This window comes from Molossus molossus, unplaced genomic scaffold (assembly GCF_014108415.1).
Source record: "Molossus molossus isolate mMolMol1 unplaced genomic scaffold, mMolMol1.p scaffold_m16_p_21, whole genome shotgun sequence".
NCBI lineage: Eukaryota > Metazoa > Chordata > Mammalia > Chiroptera > Molossidae > Molossus > Molossus molossus.
The window spans coordinates 7,210,568-7,229,519 of NW_023425357.1; the positions used below are offsets into that span (position 1 = coordinate 7,210,568).

At 53.1% G+C, this 18,952-nt stretch overlaps 2 protein-coding genes across 2 annotated transcripts; one reads left to right on the forward strand and one right to left on the reverse strand.

Annotated features, from left to right (window-relative positions):
• Positions 1 to 61: 61 nt before the first annotated feature.
• Positions 62 to 1,185, forward strand: LOC118639285 (lutropin subunit beta). Its single transcript, XM_036275601.1, has 3 exons — positions 62 to 76; positions 409 to 576; positions 876 to 1,185. Exons 1-3 carry the CDS (start codon positions 62 to 64, stop codon positions 1,116 to 1,118), a joined length of 426 nt encoding a protein of 141 aa, XP_036131494.1. The 3' UTR covers positions 1,119 to 1,185.
• A 91-nt stretch (positions 1,186 to 1,276) lies between these two features.
• On the reverse strand, positions 1,277 to 18,727 carry RUVBL2 (RuvB like AAA ATPase 2). The gene is made up of 15 exons (XM_036275015.1): positions 18,438 to 18,727; positions 15,625 to 15,679; positions 13,056 to 13,111; positions 12,614 to 12,755; positions 10,515 to 10,644; positions 10,291 to 10,357; positions 6,238 to 6,344; positions 6,059 to 6,152; positions 5,599 to 5,722; positions 5,187 to 5,281; positions 4,977 to 5,095; positions 2,541 to 2,660; positions 2,018 to 2,147; positions 1,541 to 1,655; positions 1,277 to 1,391 (listed from the first exon to the last, which is right to left on the reverse strand). The coding sequence occupies exons 1-15, from the start codon at positions 18,447 to 18,449 to the stop codon at positions 1,366 to 1,368; spliced, it is 1,392 nt and encodes a 463-aa protein (XP_036130908.1). The 5' UTR covers positions 18,450 to 18,727; the 3' UTR covers positions 1,277 to 1,365.
• Positions 18,728 to 18,952: the final 225 nt, after the last annotated feature.

The following is an 18,952-nucleotide window of genomic DNA, read 5'->3' on the forward strand; positions in this document are numbered from 1 at the left end:
CCGCCCCCACAGCCTACAGGTATAAGACCAGGTAAACACAGTAGGTAGGGAGGCACCAAGGATGGAGATGCTCCAGGTAAGACCGTAGGGCCTTGCAGCTCCACCCAGGCCAAGTTGGCTAGTCCTGTGACTGGGTGAAGGAGGCCTTTCTAGAAGGGTGTGGACAGCCAGCGGCCTTCCTGCTGGGAGGAGGGAAGCAATGGGGCAGGGTCTGAGCCTGGGTATCTGGGGTCCCTGTGTATCAGGATGGGGGATCAACGTGGAATGGCTGGCCCCGAATGAAATTTGTCGGGCTGGGGACTGGGCCCTGAATGTGTGCACTTGCTGAATGTATGTACTTGGGGAATGGGAGGGAAAGGGCCGGGGCGGAGGTCTCAGGCTAGCCCTGAGGGAGTGGCCTTATCCCAGGGGCTGCTGTTGTGGCTGCTGCTGAGCGTGGGTGGGGTACGGGCATCCAGGGGGCCACTGCGGCCACTGTGCCGGCCCATCAATGCCACCCTGGCTGCCGAGAACGAGGCCTGCCCGGTCTGCATCACCTTCACCACCAGCATCTGTGCCGGCTACTGCCCCAGCATGGTGAGCTGCCCAGAGCTGGCGGGGACCAGCCCTGCCTGCCCGAGGACGGGTGCTGCCACCGCGGCACCAGGGTGGATCACCCAGGGCCTGGCCCACAGAAGACAGGTGGCAGCGGGGTGGAAGGGTGGCCTGCTCCCCTGGGTAGGGGCTGGGGAATTGGAGTCAGAGCTGGGTATGTGGGAGGGAGAGTACAGAGGGTCCCCTGGATATTTAAGTCTCAGATTTGTGGGTGGCAGAAGGGAAATCGGGAGGGTTTGGCCCTGGGCAGACGGACGCCGATTCCCTGCCCTGGCCTCCAGGTTCGGGTGCTGCCAGCCGCTCTGCCTCCTGTGCCCCAGCCGGTGTGCACCTACCGTGAGCTGACCTTTGCTTCCATCCGGCTCCCTGGCTGCCCGCCTGGAGTGGACCCGATGGTCTCCTTCCCTGTGGCCCTCAGCTGTCGCTGTGGGCCCTGCCGCCTCAGCAGCTCTGATTGTGGGGGTCCCAGAGCTCAACCCTTGGACTGTGACCACCCCACCCTCCCAGACCTCCTCTTCCTCTAAGGACCCCCCACCCCAACCTCCCATGTCCATCCCGACTCCGGGAGCCAGCAGATGCTCCTCCCCTCCCAATAAAGGCTTCTCAAACCACACCTGGGGGTGGCCCTTCTTTGAGCTCAGGGTGCAAATGCACGTGTGCATATGCAACACATACACAATAGTCCAGTTTCAGAACCATTTTATACAAAGTCACAGTGTCAGAATTCTAGTAGAAAACCGCGGGGGGGGGGGGGGTGAGAGGAACATCCGCTCAGGAGGTATCCATGGTCTCGCCTTCTGTGGGGAGAAGAAAGGCCACGTGGTCACTGTGGCCTAGAGGCCAGGGCCTGAGCTCTCCAGGCCAGGCTCCCTCCCACCTCTCCAGACAGGCCGCTCTGGAGCCTGTGCCGGATGGGGGACGCTGGATGGGGGACGCCGACACTCACTGAGCTCGTTGAAGAGGAAGGCATCCTGGTACTCTTTCATGTACTGTGTGGAGCGCGACTCATCCAGGAAGAGCGAGTAGACCCGCTTGATGTCATCTACCTGCACCTCTGTGCCCTACAGGGGGACAGTGAGACCTCAGTGGGGCCCTCCGTGGGAGGAGGGTTAGGGTAGGAACTCGTGCCACATTGCCCGGGTTCAAATCCCGCCTTGGCCACCTCCTGGCTGTGGGCTCAATCTCTCCATTCCTGTTTCTTCACCTGTAAGATGGACTTAACAGTATCGACTCTCAGTCAACAGGTATTTACTGAGCACCTACTGTGTGTCAGGCTGGGAGACACAGAAATAAACCCAAGAGACCAAAGTTCCCTGCCTCTGAAGATGTGTGTTCCAGGACCAAATGCCACAACCCACTCAAATCCCTTGGAGTGGTGGGTCACTCACGCGGCCTGACCCCGAGGGCTCACTAGCTGGCTGACCTTGCGTTTCCGGCACACCAGGCTGGCGGCTGTGATGAGCTGGATGGCGTAGCGCAGGGAGGTCTCCAGCCCGATGCGGGTCAGCACCGTGTAGGCATCCTCGCTCATCTCCACATCTTCCTCCTCACATCTGCAGAGAGGGGCAGGGGGCTCAGACAAGGTCAGGCCTCTGACTGCAGCAAGCCCCTGGCCCTTGCCCCTGGCCCTCCTGGGGACACGTAGAGTCTGCGTCCTCAGAACTGCAGGTGCTGAGCAGGCATGGCCACTGAGGCACAGGGAGGGCTTCCTGATTCCCCCCCATGTCAGTCACCAGTACCACCCCTCCCTTCCCCACAGGGATCCCCATGTTGCATCAGAGGCTACTGCCTGGATGCCCAGCCCGACCTCTTGCAGCCCAGCCTGATGCCCAGCCTGACCTGAGACTTTGGGCCAGTCATCACCCCGAGATCTCAGTGTTCCCAGTTATAAAACAGGCTGGGCATCAACCCCGCCTCTCAGGCCCACATCCTGGCCCTGCCCGCACCGGATGCGGAGGATCTGCTTCGTGTCCTTCTCGCTGTAGGGGGAGGTGGAGACAATAAGCAGTCGGTCCAGCAGGTCAATAGGGATGCCGTGGGGGCTCTGGTAGCTGGTGCCCCGGATCCTGAGAAGGGGAAAGGGAGGGCTTTCACGGTGATGCTTCCAGACCCTGGCTCTCCATTCCTTCTACCTGGAACCCACCCCCTCCAAGCACAGCCCACTCACTGGCCAAATACCACTTAACCTTCAGCTCACAGCTGGCGTCAGTGCCTGACCGCAAGCCGTGTTCACCTGCGTCACCCGCTGGAGAGCCCGGCTGCTTTTAGCGGGATGGCCATGTCCAGGATTACCAGATCAAGGTCCACTCGCCTGCTGCACCTGGCCCAGCACAGGGTCTGGCACATGGCAGGCTAGGAAATACGGGCAAGTCTTATCATTGGTGAGAGTCATATTCTATAAAATAGGGATGACCACTCAACCAGCAAACAAAGAAGTTAGGTTCTTGTGAGCCTTGGATCACAGTATTTTTGTCAACCAACCAATACGTTGCCTGGTTTTATGCGCTTCTGTTTGAAGACAACTAATTTAATGTATACTATTGACTCATTCCCATTGGACTCACAGTCAACCGTGTATAACTTGTGCCTGAATGAAGCTCACCTAGCACACCATTTCCTCCACGACTCATCCCACCCTTCTTGGACTTAGGGACACAGGACAACTGGGGGCCATTTTAAACAGCAAAACCAGCCTGGCCGGTGTGGCTCAGTGTTTGAGCGTTGATCCACGCACCAGGAGGTCGCCGATTCAATTCCCAGCCAGGGCACATGCCCAGGTTGTGGGCCCAATGCACAGTGGGGGCATGCAGGAGGCAGCCAGTAGATGTTCTCTCTCTCTCTAAAATCAATAAAGGAAAAAAAAAATTAAACAGCAAAACCACCAACAAAAAGCACTGAATGGGACAAATGTGGCACTAAACAGACATGAAAAGGACACTTTTTTTTTTTTATCCTCACCTGAGGACATTTTTTTTTCTTTTTTGTTCAGATAGAGTGAGAGTGAGAGAGAGAAACATCAACGTGGAAGGGACACATCGAGTGGCTGCCACCCACACAACCCAACCAGGGCCGGGGACAAACTGTAACCGAAGTACGTGCCCTTAGCGGGAACCGAACCCGGGTCTCTCTGGACCGCAGGTTGACGCTCTAACCGCTGAGCCAAACTGGCCAGGGCTGAAAAGGACACTTATTTACGGCATGCGACTGGAACCAGAAGGCAGAGCCTCGCCGTGTTTGAGGTTAAGTTTGGAGTGTCCGCATCATGCCCCTCTGCGCATGTCTGCAAATGACCGTGAAAGCGTCACAAATACCAATTTGGGGTTCGCAGATACGTTTGAGAGAGTAAGTAGATCCACAAAGCCAGAATCTGCCGATAACAAGGAGTGACCGGATCCCCAGCCTCCCACACCCTGAGCCGCGGCTGCTCCAAACACTCTCACAGCTGGTCTCTGGTCCTGTCCTCTGGAGAGCAAAGTTGACCTTCGACCCTGGGCAAGTCACCAGGCCTTGATGTCCTCATTTGGAAAATGAGGCTGAGACAATATCTATGTCCTGAGCTTCTTTTAAGGTTCTAAGCAATTCAACCTGGGAAAGTGCCAAGCACAAAGCCCGGGAAAAATTTGCGGTTGCTCTGGGCAGCCGTGCCCCTTGCTCCCCTGTAGTGACACCCAGCCCCACCGACCACGTTCAGCTGGCACAGCCAAGCACCCAAGCGGTGCAGGAACACGGGTCTCGGTGGAAGTGCTGGGTGCAGCCTCCAGGCCCCAGTCTATTGGGGGGCTGTTTGCTCCCCACTTGCTTCGTCCTTCTGGGCCGAAACGTAGATGGGGGGGCAGTTGGGAGGACTACAGGGCACGCGGCACTGGCAACACCCTAGAACAGAGGTTCCCAAACTTGATCGAAGCCCGGCACCCTTCCTGTCTAATGAAGTTGTTCTATACTACCCTCAGGCCAGAAGAAAACTAAGTTGAGTTTCATTTATTAAGTAGTTAGGTCTGAATGACTTCATTGTAGTGGTTGACACGGTGTCCGACACAGGTTACTGTGCATCCCTCAAAAACTTTATCCCACAGCGTTCCTGTTCCCTGCAGTACCCCGGGGTGCCTCAGCAGTTTGAGAAACTAGAGCCTTAGGGACACAGGAACAACATGACAGAAAATACGGTCCCTGGGCTGCCTACCCCCGGACCACCCACCGACCTTGTCTAAGGGAAAAGTACACCCTCTCGCCCGGCCACGGTACTTGTGGGTAGCCTGTTGCAGCAGCTAAGTCCACACCGTCCTAACAAGTGCTCAGCAAACACGCGCTGTTTACCCCGCGGCTATCCCCGCTGCTCAGGGCACCCTCCCCAGAGGCCTTTGGGGGGCCAGCAGCCAGCTCACCGGGTGATGCCGCGGTTGGTGGCCATGATGAGGACAGGGGCCATGTCACTCTCCAGGGCCCGGTTGAGGAAGGAGAAGCTCTCGATGTCCAGCATGTGGACCTCGTCAATGAACAGCACCTGGGAGCCACCAGGGTGTGTGTCAAACCCGCCGCCCGTGTCCCCGCTTCTCCCACTGCCGCCCACCCCGAGCCCCACGCCCAGTACCCACCCCAGGGATGATCTCCGCCTTGCCCTCCTCACGCCACTCGGCCACCTTAGCATTGATCTGCTCTCGGACTTCTGACTTGATCTCCCCCGTGTCACCTGTGGGAGGCGGGGTGGTAGGGGTGGGCGTCAGAGAGGAGACAGGGACCCGGGGCTGCAGGTGGACTAAGATGGGGAAGACGAGGCACCCGGGACAGAGGGAAGGGAGACCAAGACCGGGGAGGCAGAGTGACAGGAGGACAAGGGTCTGAAATGTCCCCAGAGAGGAGAAGGAGAGCCCAGGAGGGCGAAACGGCAGGGCCATGCCCGCATCAACGGCCAGCGGGGATTGAAACAGGGCCTGGCCGGGGGGGCTGCATGTGGGGAGGGCTGGGGGGGGCGAGGAAGGTGGATGAGGCGGCGAGGCGGGGCCTCACCGGAGAAGAGGGCCAGGAAGCCCTGGGTGCGGGAGTTGATGACGTCGATCTCGTGCAGGGACACGGTGTGCACCACCTCCTTGCGCTTCTGGAGCTCCCCGTCCGGGCACTGCACAAACTTGGTCTGTGGGGCGGGGCGGGGCGGGGCGGAGACAAGGGTCAGTATAAAGGAATAGTATAGTATAGTATAGTATAAAGCGGGGCCCACAGGCGCTCTGTCTGGGGGACACTGGGGTTCCCTGGAAACCCCAGGCCCAGGAGGTAGTCGAGAGCACTGAGGTATGGGGGTTCTTGGGGGACCTTGGAAACCATGAGCACAGTGCCAAGTTGAGGGGCCCCCACTGTCCTAGGGGGTACAGGGAAGAACCAGGAGCACTAGGGACATGGAGCTGGGTGACAGGAGAATCCAGGGAAACAGCCTAGTGCCTGGGGTAAGGGGGTCCCCGGAGCCGCGGGGCACCTGGGAGCCCATGGCGTCATAGTCGCGAGCGCGGGTGAAGGAGCGGCCCAGCTTGGAGATCTTGCCCGTGGCCTTGTCGATGGTGATCACATCCCTGCAGAGGGGGGAGGCGGGAGTGAGGAAAGGAAGGTGCCCCAGCTCCCCGACCCTCGGTGTGGTGCGGCCCCCACACTGCTCACCCAGCCTGGACCTTGTCCTTGGTCAGGGACTCAATCATCTTGGTGCCGAGGTCGTATATCGTCTCCATCTCCGTGGTCTTGAGGGTCAGCTTGCCCACCTTGGAGCCCTGAGGGGCGACATGCCAGGCAAGGGCTGAGAGAGGGCCCTGATGTTTCCCAAGCACAGCTGCAGAACAGGTATGCCACAGGGAAGCTCGGGGGGGGGGGGGCAGGTGTCTCCGCTGCCATGACTGTGGTGGTGGCTTCGTGTGTGCACACGTGTCCAAACCAAGCATCCTGGAATTTTCAATGTGGGCAGCTTATCGCGGGCCACCTGCACCTCAGCAAAGCTTGTATGAAAACCTCGGTAAACGAAAACCTAAAAGATCAACTCTAAGGAACAACACAGGCCTGAGGTCCCGCAAAATGGCCAAGGGGGTCCAAGGGGGTCACATGCAGATGACGTTACTTTTTTACGCCCAAATAAAAAGTGCTTTTTGGTCAATCACAAACCCAGAAAACAGAGCTAAGCTAAACACAGCAAAGAAAACAAAAACGCTACAACCCCCCCCCCACAAGGTAAGCAGTCAACAAACACTGTCTAGGCCTCCCCAGCACATCTGACTACATCGTTTCCCTGAACTGTCCCATAGTGGGCTGGCTGTTCCTTCTGGAGGGACAGGTAGCAGGACAAAAGGGCTGGGACTGGGGAGAGAGTTTGGGTTTTTTTTTGTTGTTGTTGTTTTGTTTTTATCCTCACCCGAGGATATTTTTCCATTTTTTTGTACAGATAGAGTGGGAGGGAGAGAGAGGAAGGGAGAGAGAGTGAGAAACATCGATGTGAAGGGACACATCGAGTGGCTGCCACCCGCACGACCAACCAGGGCCGGGGACAAACTGCAACCGAAGTACGTGCCCTTAGCGGGAACCGAACCCGGGTCTCTCCGGACCGCAGGCCGACGCTCTAACCGCTGAGCCAAACTGGCCAGGGCGAGAGTTTGGGTTTTTTAAATTTTATTTTATCCTCACCCGAGGACATGTTTCCATTTTTTATTCAGATAGAGCGGGAGGGAGAGAGAGGAAGAGAGAGAGAGAAATATCAACATGAAAGAAACACATCGCGTGGCCGCCACCCACATGACCCAACCAGGGCCGGGGACAAACTGCAGCCGAGGTACATGCCCTTAGTGGGAACTGAACCCGGGTCTCTCTGGACTGCAGGCTGACGCTCTAACCGCTGAGCAAAACTGGCCAGGGTGGGTTTTTTATTTTTAAAGGGAGGATGTATCCATGGATTTTTTCTGTAATCAGAAGCTAATTTAAAGAACTATGTTCTACTATATTTTTACTTTTTAAATTCTTATTGGGGTGACAGTGGCTAATAAAATCACATAAGTTCCGAATGTATAAATCTATTATTTTTTCTTTTTTTTTTTTATCCTCCCCTGAGGACATTTTTCCATATTTTGATCAGATAGAGTGGGAGGGAGAGAGAGAGAGAGAAACATTGACGTGAAAGATACGCATCGAGTGGCTGCCACCCGCACGACCCAACCAGGGCCGGGGACAAACTGCAACCGAGGTACGTGCCCTTAGCGGGAACCGAACCAGGGTCTCTCTGAACCACAGGCCTATGCTTTAACCGCTGAGCCAAGCTGGCCAGGGCTATTTTTTTTTCTTTTATTGATTTTAGAGAGAGAGGAAGGGAGAGGGAGAGAGAACAATTGGCTGCCTACTACATGCACCCCACTGGGGATTTGGCCCACAACCTGGGCCAGGAATTAAACTTGTGACCTCTCGGTGCACGGGTCGATGTACTACCACTGAGCTACACTGGCTGAGCTTGGGTGTATAATCCTATAAAACACCATCTGTATATTGCATTGTGTGTTCACCACCCCAGGTCCTATTATATTTTAAAAATTCAAAATACTAGTGAGCAATAGATGGGTTGAATTTAAGCGGCTGTTTGCAGGTGTTAAAAGTGCAACGCGAGCCCTGGCCGGTTTGGTTCAGCGGTTAGAGCGTCAACCTGCGGTCCAGAGAGACCCGGGTTCGGTGCCCGCTAAGGGCACGTACCTCGGTTGCAGTTTGTCCCTGGCCCTGGTTGGTTGTGTGGGTGGCAGCCACTCGATGTGTCCCTTTCACATTGATGTCTCCCTCTCTCTCCCTCCCTCCCTCCCACTCTATCTGAACAAAAAAATGGAAAAATGTCCTCAGGTGAGGATTAAAAAAAAAAAAAGTGCAAGGCGATCTCATGATGCACGTGAGGTCTACTTCCACTGAAAATGAGGAGCAAGTAAAAAAAGAGGAGGGTGTCCACATGATAAGACATAGAAACAGAAGGTGATTATGTGTCAGGTCAATGGGCTTGAAGCACATTTGAGCTTTCTTTTATTTAGCATTTTCCTAGAAGTTATAACCTAATATTTAAGAGAGAACCACAAATGTGGGTGGACCTCGCACACACTATGCCAGGCGAAAGAAGCCAGACTGTAGGATCCCATTTACATAAAATGTCCGGAATCAGCAAATCCAGACAGAAAGCAGATTTGTGGTTGAAAGGAGGGGAAAAGAAAGTGGCTTTGATGGCTGGCCTCGCAGGTGTGGCTCAGTAGACTGAGAACTGTCCCATGGACTGAGAGATCCCGGTTTGATTCCTGGTCAGGGCACATGCCTGGGTTGTGGGCTTGATCCCCAGTAGGGGGCGTGCAGAAGGCAGCCGATGTTTCTCTCTCACATGGATGTTTCTATCTCACTCTTCCTCTCTAAAAAAAATCAATAAAAAATTTAAAAAAAAAAAAAAGGTAGTGAAATAAATAAATAAATAAAATAGTTGATGGCCCTGGCTGGGTAGCTCAGCTGGTTTGTGTCACCCTGATACACCAAAGTTGCGGGTTCAATCCCTGGTCAGGGCACATACAAGAATCAACTAATGGCCCTGGCCAGTTTGGCTAAAAGGTTAGAGTATCAGCCCACGGTCCAGAGAGACCTGAGTTCGGTTCCCACTAAAGGCATCTACCTCATGATATTTCTCTCTCTCTCCCTTCCTCTCTCTCTAAATCAATAAATTAAAAAAGAGAGAGACCGACAGGTAAGTTGTTAGGTAAAAAAAGAGATAAAGGGGAAACCAGACCATGAAAAAAGATTTGAGACATAAGTTTTTTTTGTTTGTTTTTTTATCCTCACCCAAGGACATTTTTTCATTTTTTGTACAGACAGAGTGGGAGTGAGAGAGAGGAAGAGAGAGAGAGAGGGAAACATCGATGTGAAAGGGACACATCGAGTGGCTGCCACCTGCACGACCAACCAGGGCCAGGGACAAACTGCAACCAAGGTACATGCCCTTAGCGGGAACCGAACCCGGGTCTCTCCAGACCACAGGCGGACGCTCTGACCGCTGAGCCAAACCGGCCAGGGCGAGATATAAATTTTTTTAAAAGGGCAGTGTGAACTATAGTGTATAAGAATGAACAGTTGGCCTGGCCAGTGTGCTCAGTGGTTGAGCATCGACCCATGCACTAAGAGGTCACTGGTTCGATTCTGGTCAGGGCACATGCCTAGGTTGTGGGCCAAATCCCCAGTGGAAGGAAGGACTTGGGGCTTGGGGGTGGCAAAGTTCCAGTTGTTAATCTTGGTGGTGGTTATGAGGGTAATTTATTAGACTACATGCTTCTTTTACATGTTTCTTTGTATCTGTTTTATTGTATAACAAAAAGGTAAAAAAATTTCTTAGGTTAAAAAAAGGGAGAGAATGCTACCCATCTGTTAAGCTGGATGGGAAACGCGTTCCAATACTGAGCTGTGTAAATCCCACGTGGCAGGTGTTTAAGCTTAACTGCTAGGAATTCACAGTGAGAAACTTCCAGACCTCTTCTTCCACCACTTGGTTTTAGCTGCTCATGGTATCCCTCGCAAATTAACGAACTGCTGTCAATTTGAATGACCCTCTACTGTAGGCACCCAGATGCTTCAATCAGCGGTTCGAACATTCCCTGGGATTCTGATCTCAGCGCAGACCCGACAGCACAACCCTGCCGCCTGGAGGAGGCCTAAACTTGGGCGCACACTCACCGTCCCCGTGGCCGGCCGATCGATCTGGATCTCCACCACCTCCCCTTCGATGATCTCGGTCTCCTCCCTAGGCAGAGAGCAGATCTGAGGAGGGCACGGGGTACCTGGGCCCACAGGAATCACTAACTCCCATGAGGCCCAGGGCACAGGACAAGCTGGCCAGGGCAGGGGTTGTTCCGAGGCTGTGGGAGCTGCCCCAGCCCTGCCCCGGGCCCTGTGCTTACTTGATGCGAACGCCAATGGACCTCCGGAAGGCCTGCGTCAGCGCCTCTGTCTTGCTCATCTCCAAGGAGAAGATCTCACTGCCGGCAATGGCTGTGAACGGTGTGTCAGGGCCCAGGGCCTGGGCCATGCCTGGGGACAAGGCAGTCTGGGTGGGTGGGGGCGGCCAGGGCTACCAGGTCCCCCAACACCGACTATGTGGCTACACCAGCTTTTTGAAAATTGAAACAGACAGAGTGATGAAAAGAAAGCCAGGGACAGAGGCCTCAACAGGATACCTGGATTAGAAACCGCACTGTCCGGAGAGTCAAGTTTATGACCCTAGAACCTTACCAGCACAGGGCCAGGCCTTCTCTATGGCGTGAAGCCTGGGGTTCGCTGGTGACAGCAGGGCTCTGCCTCCAGTCACTCCAAGCACTGAGCTCCCCTCCCAGCAGCCCTTCCCGAGGGCTCTGCCCAGCGCTGAGCCAAGTCTCCCAGATAGGGGTCACTGCACTCTTCTGACCAGGGTGCAGTGGGAACTCCTCCTGGTCCCCTTTTTCAGATGTTCCATACTCGGTACCTAGAGATCCTGCTCCCTGTCGTCTGTCCTGGACACTCCCAGACATCCTGCAAGTCTCAGCTCAGGCACTGACTCACCTGGGAAGCCTCTCCTGACGCCACCACGTGCTCCTGCTCAGCAGGGGCAGGAGCCTCCTCTGTCCGTTATAGTACACACCACGCTGGGAGGGACAGTGTCCACAACCCTCTCCCCGAGACAGGAAGCTCCTTCAAGTCAGGGCTTGGGTCTTACTCGTCTATGTGTCCCCAGTGTCTGGCCCAGAGCCTGGCACACAAGGGCACCCGGCTGAGTGCTGCTTCATCTCAACTGAAAACCTGGTTGTTACCTTGATTCCCACTGCCTGGCCCCTCAGTCTGAGCACAAAGGTGGGAGAGAGTGGGGAAAGAGAAGGGTCGAGAAAGGCATCAGTGAGGAAGAGATGCCTGAGTAGGGTTTGGAAGGATGGATAAGAGTTCAACAAGGAGGATTTGGGGCAGTTATGAGTAAAAAGATCTTAAATCGCTAGTGGATTGCAAAAGAGACTGCTGGTTATTTAATGAGTGCCCATCTTCTCTTTTGTTTGAGAACTCCCATTTTACTAAGGTAGCAACAGTCCAAATTAAAATATAAAAAATTAGTCCAGCCAGTGTGGCTCGGTGGTTGAGCACTGACCCATGCACCAAGAGGTTGCTAGTTCAATTCCCAGTCAGGGCACATGCCTGGGTTGTGGGCCCCATCCACAGGGGGGGGGGGGGGGGGGCATGCAAGAGGTGGCCAATCAATGTATCAATGTTCTCTTTCATTGACGTTTCTATCTCTCTCTCCTTCTTCTGTCCTCTCTCTAAAATCAAAAGAAAAGGAAATTTAATCTTAAAAAATAAAATATAAAAAATTATTATTTTAAAATATATTTTTATTGATTTTTTAGAGAGAGACAAAGGGAGAGAGAGAGAAACATTGATGTGAGAGAAACATCGATCAGCTGCCTCCTACATGCCCCCTACTGGGGATCGAGCCTGCATCCAGGGCATGTGCCCTGACCGGGAATGGAACCAGGACCTCTCAGTCCATGGGATGGTGCTCAATCCACTGAGCCACACAGGTCAGGATAAAAAATTATTTTAATGTCTCACTCTCCCTTGCAGCAGTGTGACCATATGATTAAGTACTAGTCAATAAAATATGAGCAAAAATGTAGGACTCCCAAGACAAATGTTTAAGGGAGGTATAACTTTACTGCAATTCCTCTCTTCTTCCTGCTACATGGAGTATAGGTGAGAAAGCTGGAGCTAGGCAACCCTCTTGGAACAGGAGGTGATCCCCACATGGAAACAAGTGCAGAGAATGTTGAGGCGGGAAGGTAGAAGACTTTACGGAACTGCTCAACAAGCCCTAAATGGCCTGCGTTCAGATTCTTCTATGTGAGAGAATGAACTCTGCATGGTGAAGCCACAGCCATTTTGGGTTGTCTGTTAACTGTGTCTGAATCTGATCTTGACTTACACAGGAGGGATTATCTGGCAGAGACCAAAAGAGTCCCTGTCCCCAGAGGTCCCTTACCCATGGCGATGGCTGTCTTCCCAGTGCCTGGCTGGCCGGCGATGAGGACTGCCCGCCCAGCGATCTTCCCTTCCCGAATCATCTCCAGCACCACGCCGGCTGCCCGCCGGGCCGCCAGCTGACCGACCATGCCCTGGGAAGCCTGCGGGGGGGAGGGGAGAACACACCAGGTGACTTCCTACTGGGCTACCCTTGCATTCCTAACACCTCCTGGCCTGTGAGATGAAAGTGGATGTTGGCTGGGACACCAGGGAAAAGCTGAAAAAGCCTTTTCCACCCCGATTTTGTTAAGACCAATAAAACTCTACATGTGGTCGAATTTTATAAATATATAGCTAAAAGTCTGGAAGAACACTACAGTCCCATAAATTTGGGGGCCCTGGGAATCCTCGGCCCGAGCCTCCAGGGAACAGGCTTCTCACCCCACCCCGATCAGCTCTACCTGCCGTGGCTCCAAGGCATCGTCCAGCCCCAGTCCCCGGATGTGGGAGTGAGCACCTGTGTTCAGAGGAAAGAATCAGAAGACACAGTTACCGGCCAGCTCATAGCTGTGTGTGGCCTGAGGTGAGGGCTGCCCCTCCAGGCCCTGGTTTCTTCCTTGGCCAAATGGGGGGCCTGAATCCCCACCTCAGTGGAAGGATGGCAGGACATGTTCAATGCTCAATAAATCAGAGGGCTCTTCTTAGAATACATCATAGCAGGACCCAAATCACTGAGAACTGGTTAAACACACAGCGAGCTCAGGCTAACCAGGAAAGCCAGCGATCACAATTACTTTGTGTTTATGGCCTAAGTGACCTCACAGGTTCTAATTTCATTTCATGTAACCCTGAGAAACAATAGTCCCAGCTTTTGGGAGCCCTTCTGGGGTTCTATAAGCGCCCCCGGCTCTCATCCACATGGGTGTGGAAGGGGGCTCAGAGAGGTTAGGTCCCTTGCTTAAGACCACACAGCCAATGAGTGGTGAAGACTAGGAATTTCAACGCTTTACACTAGACCAGGGCTGGGCACATTACAGCCTATGGTCCAACTACTTATTTTTGTAAATAAAGTTTTATTGAAACACAGCCATGCCCATTTCCTTATATTGTCTGGGGCTGCTTTCCCACTGCAACAGCAGAAATGAATACTTTTCAACGAAGAAAAGATCTACTATGTGGCCCTTTAAGAAAAGATTTGTCACTCTGGCCTGTTTGGCTCAGCAGTTGGAACGTCGGCTTGCAGACTGGAGAGTCCTGGGTTCGGTTCCCGCTAAGGGCAAGTACCTCGGTTGCAGTTTGTCCCCGGCCCTGGTTGGGGTTCTGCAGGAGGCAGCCACTCGATGTGTCTCTCTCATGTCGATGTCTCTGTCTCTGTCTCTCTCTTCCTCTCTCTCCCTCCCACTCTATCTGAACAAAAAGGAAAAAATGTCATCTGGTGAGGATAAAAAAAAAAAGAACCCACACTCACAGCCACGAGCCCTTTAAGGCATACCTCGGAGATACTGCGGAACTGGTCCAGACCACCGCAATAAAACGAGTCACACGAATATTTTGGTTTCCCAGTACACATAACAGTAATGTTTACACTATACTAGTTTATCAAGTGTGCTACAGCATATGTCTAAAACACACAATGTATTATACCTTAATTAAAAACCACTTTATCGCTAAAAAATGCTAACTATCATCTAAGCCTTCAGCAAGTCTTAATCCTTAAGCTGTGGAGGGCCTTACCTTTACTTTTTTTTTTTTAACACAATATCTGTGAAGCACAAAATGACATATGCCTGTTGCCTCTCTTGGAGGTACTGAATAAATGAATGCAAACAGGTGACTATAGTCTCTTCCCGCAAAGGAAGGCTCTTTGAGTGAAAGCTGGCCCCACCACACCCACTTCCTGTCCCTGGATCCAGGGTGCACTTGCTGTGTGAGCTGGGACCGGAGACTTGGCTGCTCTGAGTTGGAGTCACCCCAGCTAAAACGGGATGAGCGTCACAATATGCACCTCGTGGGGTGACTGCGAGGGTTCTACGGGATGCACACTCATGCACTCAATGGTTATCTTTTTTTTTTTAATCATCCTCACCCGAAGACATTTTTCCTTTTTTTTTTTTTTTTTGTTCAGATAGAATGGAAGGGAGGGAGAGAGAGAGAGAGAGAGAGAGAGAGAGGGAGAGAGAGAGAAACATCGACGTGAAAGGGACACATCGAGTGGCTGCCACCTGCATGACCCAACCAGGGCCAAGGACAAACTGCAACCGAGGTACATGCCCTTAGCGGGAACCGAACCCGGGCCTCTCCGAACACAGGCTGACACTCTAACCGCTGAGCCAAACTGGCCAGGGCCATTTTTCCATTTTTTTGTTCAGGTAGAGTGGGAGGGAGAGAGGGAGAGAGAGAAAGAGAGAGAGAGAGAGAGAGAGAGAGAGAGAGAGAGAGAGAGAGAGAAACATCGACGTGAAAGGGACACATCGAGTTGCTGCCACCTGCACGACCCAACCAGGGCCGGGGACAAACTGCAACGGAGGTACGTGCCCTTAGCGGGAACCGAACCCGGGTCTCTCCAGACCGCAGGTAGATGTTCTAACCACTGAGCAAAACTGGCCAGGGCTCAGTGGTTATCTTTTGACATCTCTCTGCCAGGTCCTGTTCTGGGGACACAACTGGGAATGAGCCAGGCCTGGTCCCTGCCCTCAAGGAGCTAATGTCCCAGTGTGTGCTGGGTGTATGGGACATTCAGCACAGAGCCAAACCCAGTAAGCACTCAGCAAATATCCACTTCTGTGACTTCCAAGCAGGATGCAGTACACCCAGCAGTACACAGGGCAGAGAAGCTTGCAGCCTGGGACTGGGGTCCGGCATGGTGCTCCATGTGCCATCTGACCCCTCTCTGGAACTCAGGACCCTCCCCATCAGACAGGAGGATGGTACCCAGGCTGCATGCCCCTCGGGGGTCCTGGGTTGATTGGCTCTTCAGCGGTGCACAGGGCAGGCAGGGTCTGGTCCTGCTCCTGATTCATGCTCACTCACCAATACGCTCGATCCTCGTCACATCACGGATCTCTGGGACCTTGGTAGTGGCCGTCTGGGGGTGGAGGAAGATGCATCAGAAGAGTTCTTGTTGTCCCAGTTTCCATCAACTTCTCCTCTGTCCCTCCTGCCACCTCCCATGAGAAAGTCCTTTCCACTCCTCCCCACGAGCAGGCCAACAGCCCAACACCAGCTACTCCCACACTCTCGGCTGTTGCCAACTCATACTGGCTGGTTGACCCCACTACACTGAGGCCCAGGAAGAGGAAGACTATGTCTGTCTCATTCACAGCCCCATCCCCACGGCCTAGCACATATTTGGTGCCCAGGATTCTTTGGTGAAGGAAGAAGTGCTCTCCGCCCGCTGGAACTGTAAGGACAGGCAGTAATCAGAGCAGGCATCGAGCTGGGTGTGGTCTGGCCCACTGATTTCTCATCCCACCTTGCACCGCATGTTGCCCCAGCTCAGTCACTAGGCTTTTGCAGATGTAGGTCCTTGAATCCAACCTGCTCTTCCTGGCCCCCTCACCGAATTAGACCAACCTTTGCTCACTAAGGGAGGCCCTCCCTGACCTCTGCTCCTGTCAGTTAGTTCTAGGGTTTCTGGATGTCCAGATAGAAGGAAAGGCCTCCCTTGGGAGTCCGGTCTTCCTGTGTAATCTCACGAGGGAGTAGATCAATGTTTTTGCTTCCAATGGATGTGTCCCATGAAGGGCACAGCCCACACCTCATTTGTTCTCCTCAGGGCTCAATGTTTGGGGTTTGAATGAATGAAGCACTAAAGTGCTGAGCTCATTCAAAAGGCAGGTACTAAGGTTCCCTGTGTCCCTGGCTCTCCAAGGAGAAGCCAGCCACCACCCCTTCTCATGTGGCAGCTGGGACAATTTAAGAACCCACTGGAGATCCACCTGAATGCTAATAACGGCATTATTCATAATCAAAAGGTGAAAACAACACAAAATGGCTATCAACTGATGAACGAAGAAATAAAACATGGTATAGCCATATGATGGAATATTATTCCGCCATAAAAAGGAACAAAGTTCTGTTCCATAATACAACATGGGCGAACCTAGAAAACATTATGCTGAGTAAACAAAGCCAGACACAAAGGACCACATATTATATGATTTCATTTATATGAAATGTCCAGAATAGGCAAATCCGTAGGGACAGAAAGGGGATTAGTGGTCACCTAGGGCTGGGGGGATGGGAGGTCTGAAAGGTGATAGTTAAGAGGACTGGGGTTTCTTTTGGGGTAATGAAAATGTTCTAAAATTGAGAGAATGTAGAACTCTGTGAATGTCCTAAAACCCAATGAACTACATGCTTTAAATGGATACACTGTATGGGATATCTCAATAAAGCTGTTTCAAAAAATCTGGGTAATGGGTCGCTGGGTATTTATTATATTATTTGGAATATTTCATAATCTCTAATAAGGAAAAGGAAACTAAAAATGCCAGCATGCTGACCCAGCTCCTTAGACACCTGCCCCTAACCCTCCCTTCCTTCCCGTAAGTCTTTCTTCTTCCACCAGAATGAGAGGAGATGAAGGCATCCAACCTAAGGGAACCCTCTTGTCTCTGGAACCAAGAGTTGAGATGTCTTGACTTCCACATGGTCACAAGGCTCCTCTCTTGCTTTTTGTGGCCCCTCCCACTTACTCTCTCCTAATAGGAGGCTGGAACTCAACAGCACTGGTCACTGCCCCCAAACCACTATCAGAATACTGAGAACATAACCCCACATACTCCTACACAGCCTATCAGACTTTACTTGAGGCCAAAAATGGACATGGATCCAGGAATTCCAACCCATAGCAATCCCAACTAAATAGCCCACCTCCTAGAAGGCCTTTCCTTTCACCATAAGCCTCTCTGACCGATCCCCTGCTGTCCATTAACACCATGGAAACAGAGGTCGGTTTCAAACTCAGCAGCCACCAGCCTCTCATACTTCCAAAACTTCATCCACACCCATGGGAACTGAGTCTCAGGAGTATGCCCACCGCCCTTTATGCTTCTGCTTTCCTATTCACCCCCTTGCCCAGGAAACAGCAAGACTCAAATTTCGTGCCCCAGGCACCAGTAACTCTTGCCCTCGCCTTTCCCCCATCTTGACTGGAGACACCATAGGACCCCAGGCATCTGGAAGCCCAGTCCAATCCCCAAGCTAAGACCACATCCCTTCTCCATTCACATGTTTCTTGAGCAAGTACTTGGTGCTAGCCCCAGTGTAACTGGTCTTTTAGGGGGTTCTCATTCATTCATTCATTCAAAATTTCAAGTGAAACTGTATTACTGAGCATGCCCCATGAGGTGTTGGAAATAGGAGGGGGGCTCGAGCCCTTTCCCTTCCCCACTGACACCCTCTGGGTTCTCAGCACTTCCTTTGGCTCAAGATTCACTAAGCGACTCCATGCTCTCAAGCACACAGGACAGATCCTGCCTGCCCTTCTCCCTTGTTCCCAGGTGCCATTCTCACCATTCATAACTCAAAGATTCCTACATGCTTTGGGGCTCAAGACACTAGAGCCTGCAACAGACTTTAGGGCACTGACTGCAAAACTGGCCATTGCGCCCAGAGAACTGGAAGTTGGAGGTGCTATCAGCGCTGACCACTGACATCGTAAATATCCACTGGAACCCACGATTCCGGGATCCTAGCCCTTTCTTTTCTCCTCCCTCCCAGTAGCCAGGGATCCCAGTTCCCTCCTCCCTCAGACCCCGGAGTCCGGGCCCCCAGCCCCTCCTCCCTCAGACCCCGGAGAAGGGGGTTCGTTCCTCAGCCCTACGCACGCCGACACTTACCACGGTTGCCATGATGCTCACCAACCGCTAATATCCTAACGGAAACGGAAACGTGCTAAGTACGAGGCGTTCTGGCCTCTCTAGACTGCCAGATCCTCCCAAGATCTCGGTGGTTCCTCATAAATATGCAGACTCTCCTTGTAGGGCAAGTCGTCACTTTTTAGGCCGAAACTCCTGGGTCCGTTCCCAACGCCTCCTGGCTCCTCCTCCTTTTACCCAAGCCTCCTTGCTGAGGCCGATTGCAAAATTCTTACCACTTCTGTGAGCAACCACACGTCCCCCACGCTTCCTTTCCTCCTTATTCCACCCACATCCCTCCCCCCGCAATTTAGGGGCCTCAAGCTTCGGATCGACAGAGCGAAAGGCCAATCACTGAGCGCAGCGATCGCCGATGGGCGGAGCGAGCCCTACGCTGTCCACCAATGAGAGACGTGGGAACCCCGCCTCCGGGAGCAGACCAATAGCGCTGGAGAGGGGGTGGGCGCCGCCTCCTGGCGGCCACAGGGTTTTACTGC

Bases quoted from the DNA above. Each gene is read 5' to 3' on its own strand.
- LOC118639285 (XM_036275601.1), top strand. The intron at 577-875 runs GTGAGCTGCCCA...CCTGGCCTCCAG, and splicing joins CCGGCTACTGCCCCAGCATG to GTTCGGGTGCTGCCAGCCGC.
- RUVBL2 (XM_036275015.1), bottom strand. The intron at 5,096-5,186 runs GTGGGTACTGGG...GGTGGCTCCCAG, and splicing joins AGGCGGAGATCATCCCTGGG to GTGCTGTTCATTGACGAGGT. The intron at 2,661-4,976 runs GTGAGCTGGCTG...TCCCCTTCTCAG, and splicing joins ACCAACCGCGGCATCACCCG to GATCCGGGGCACCAGCTACC.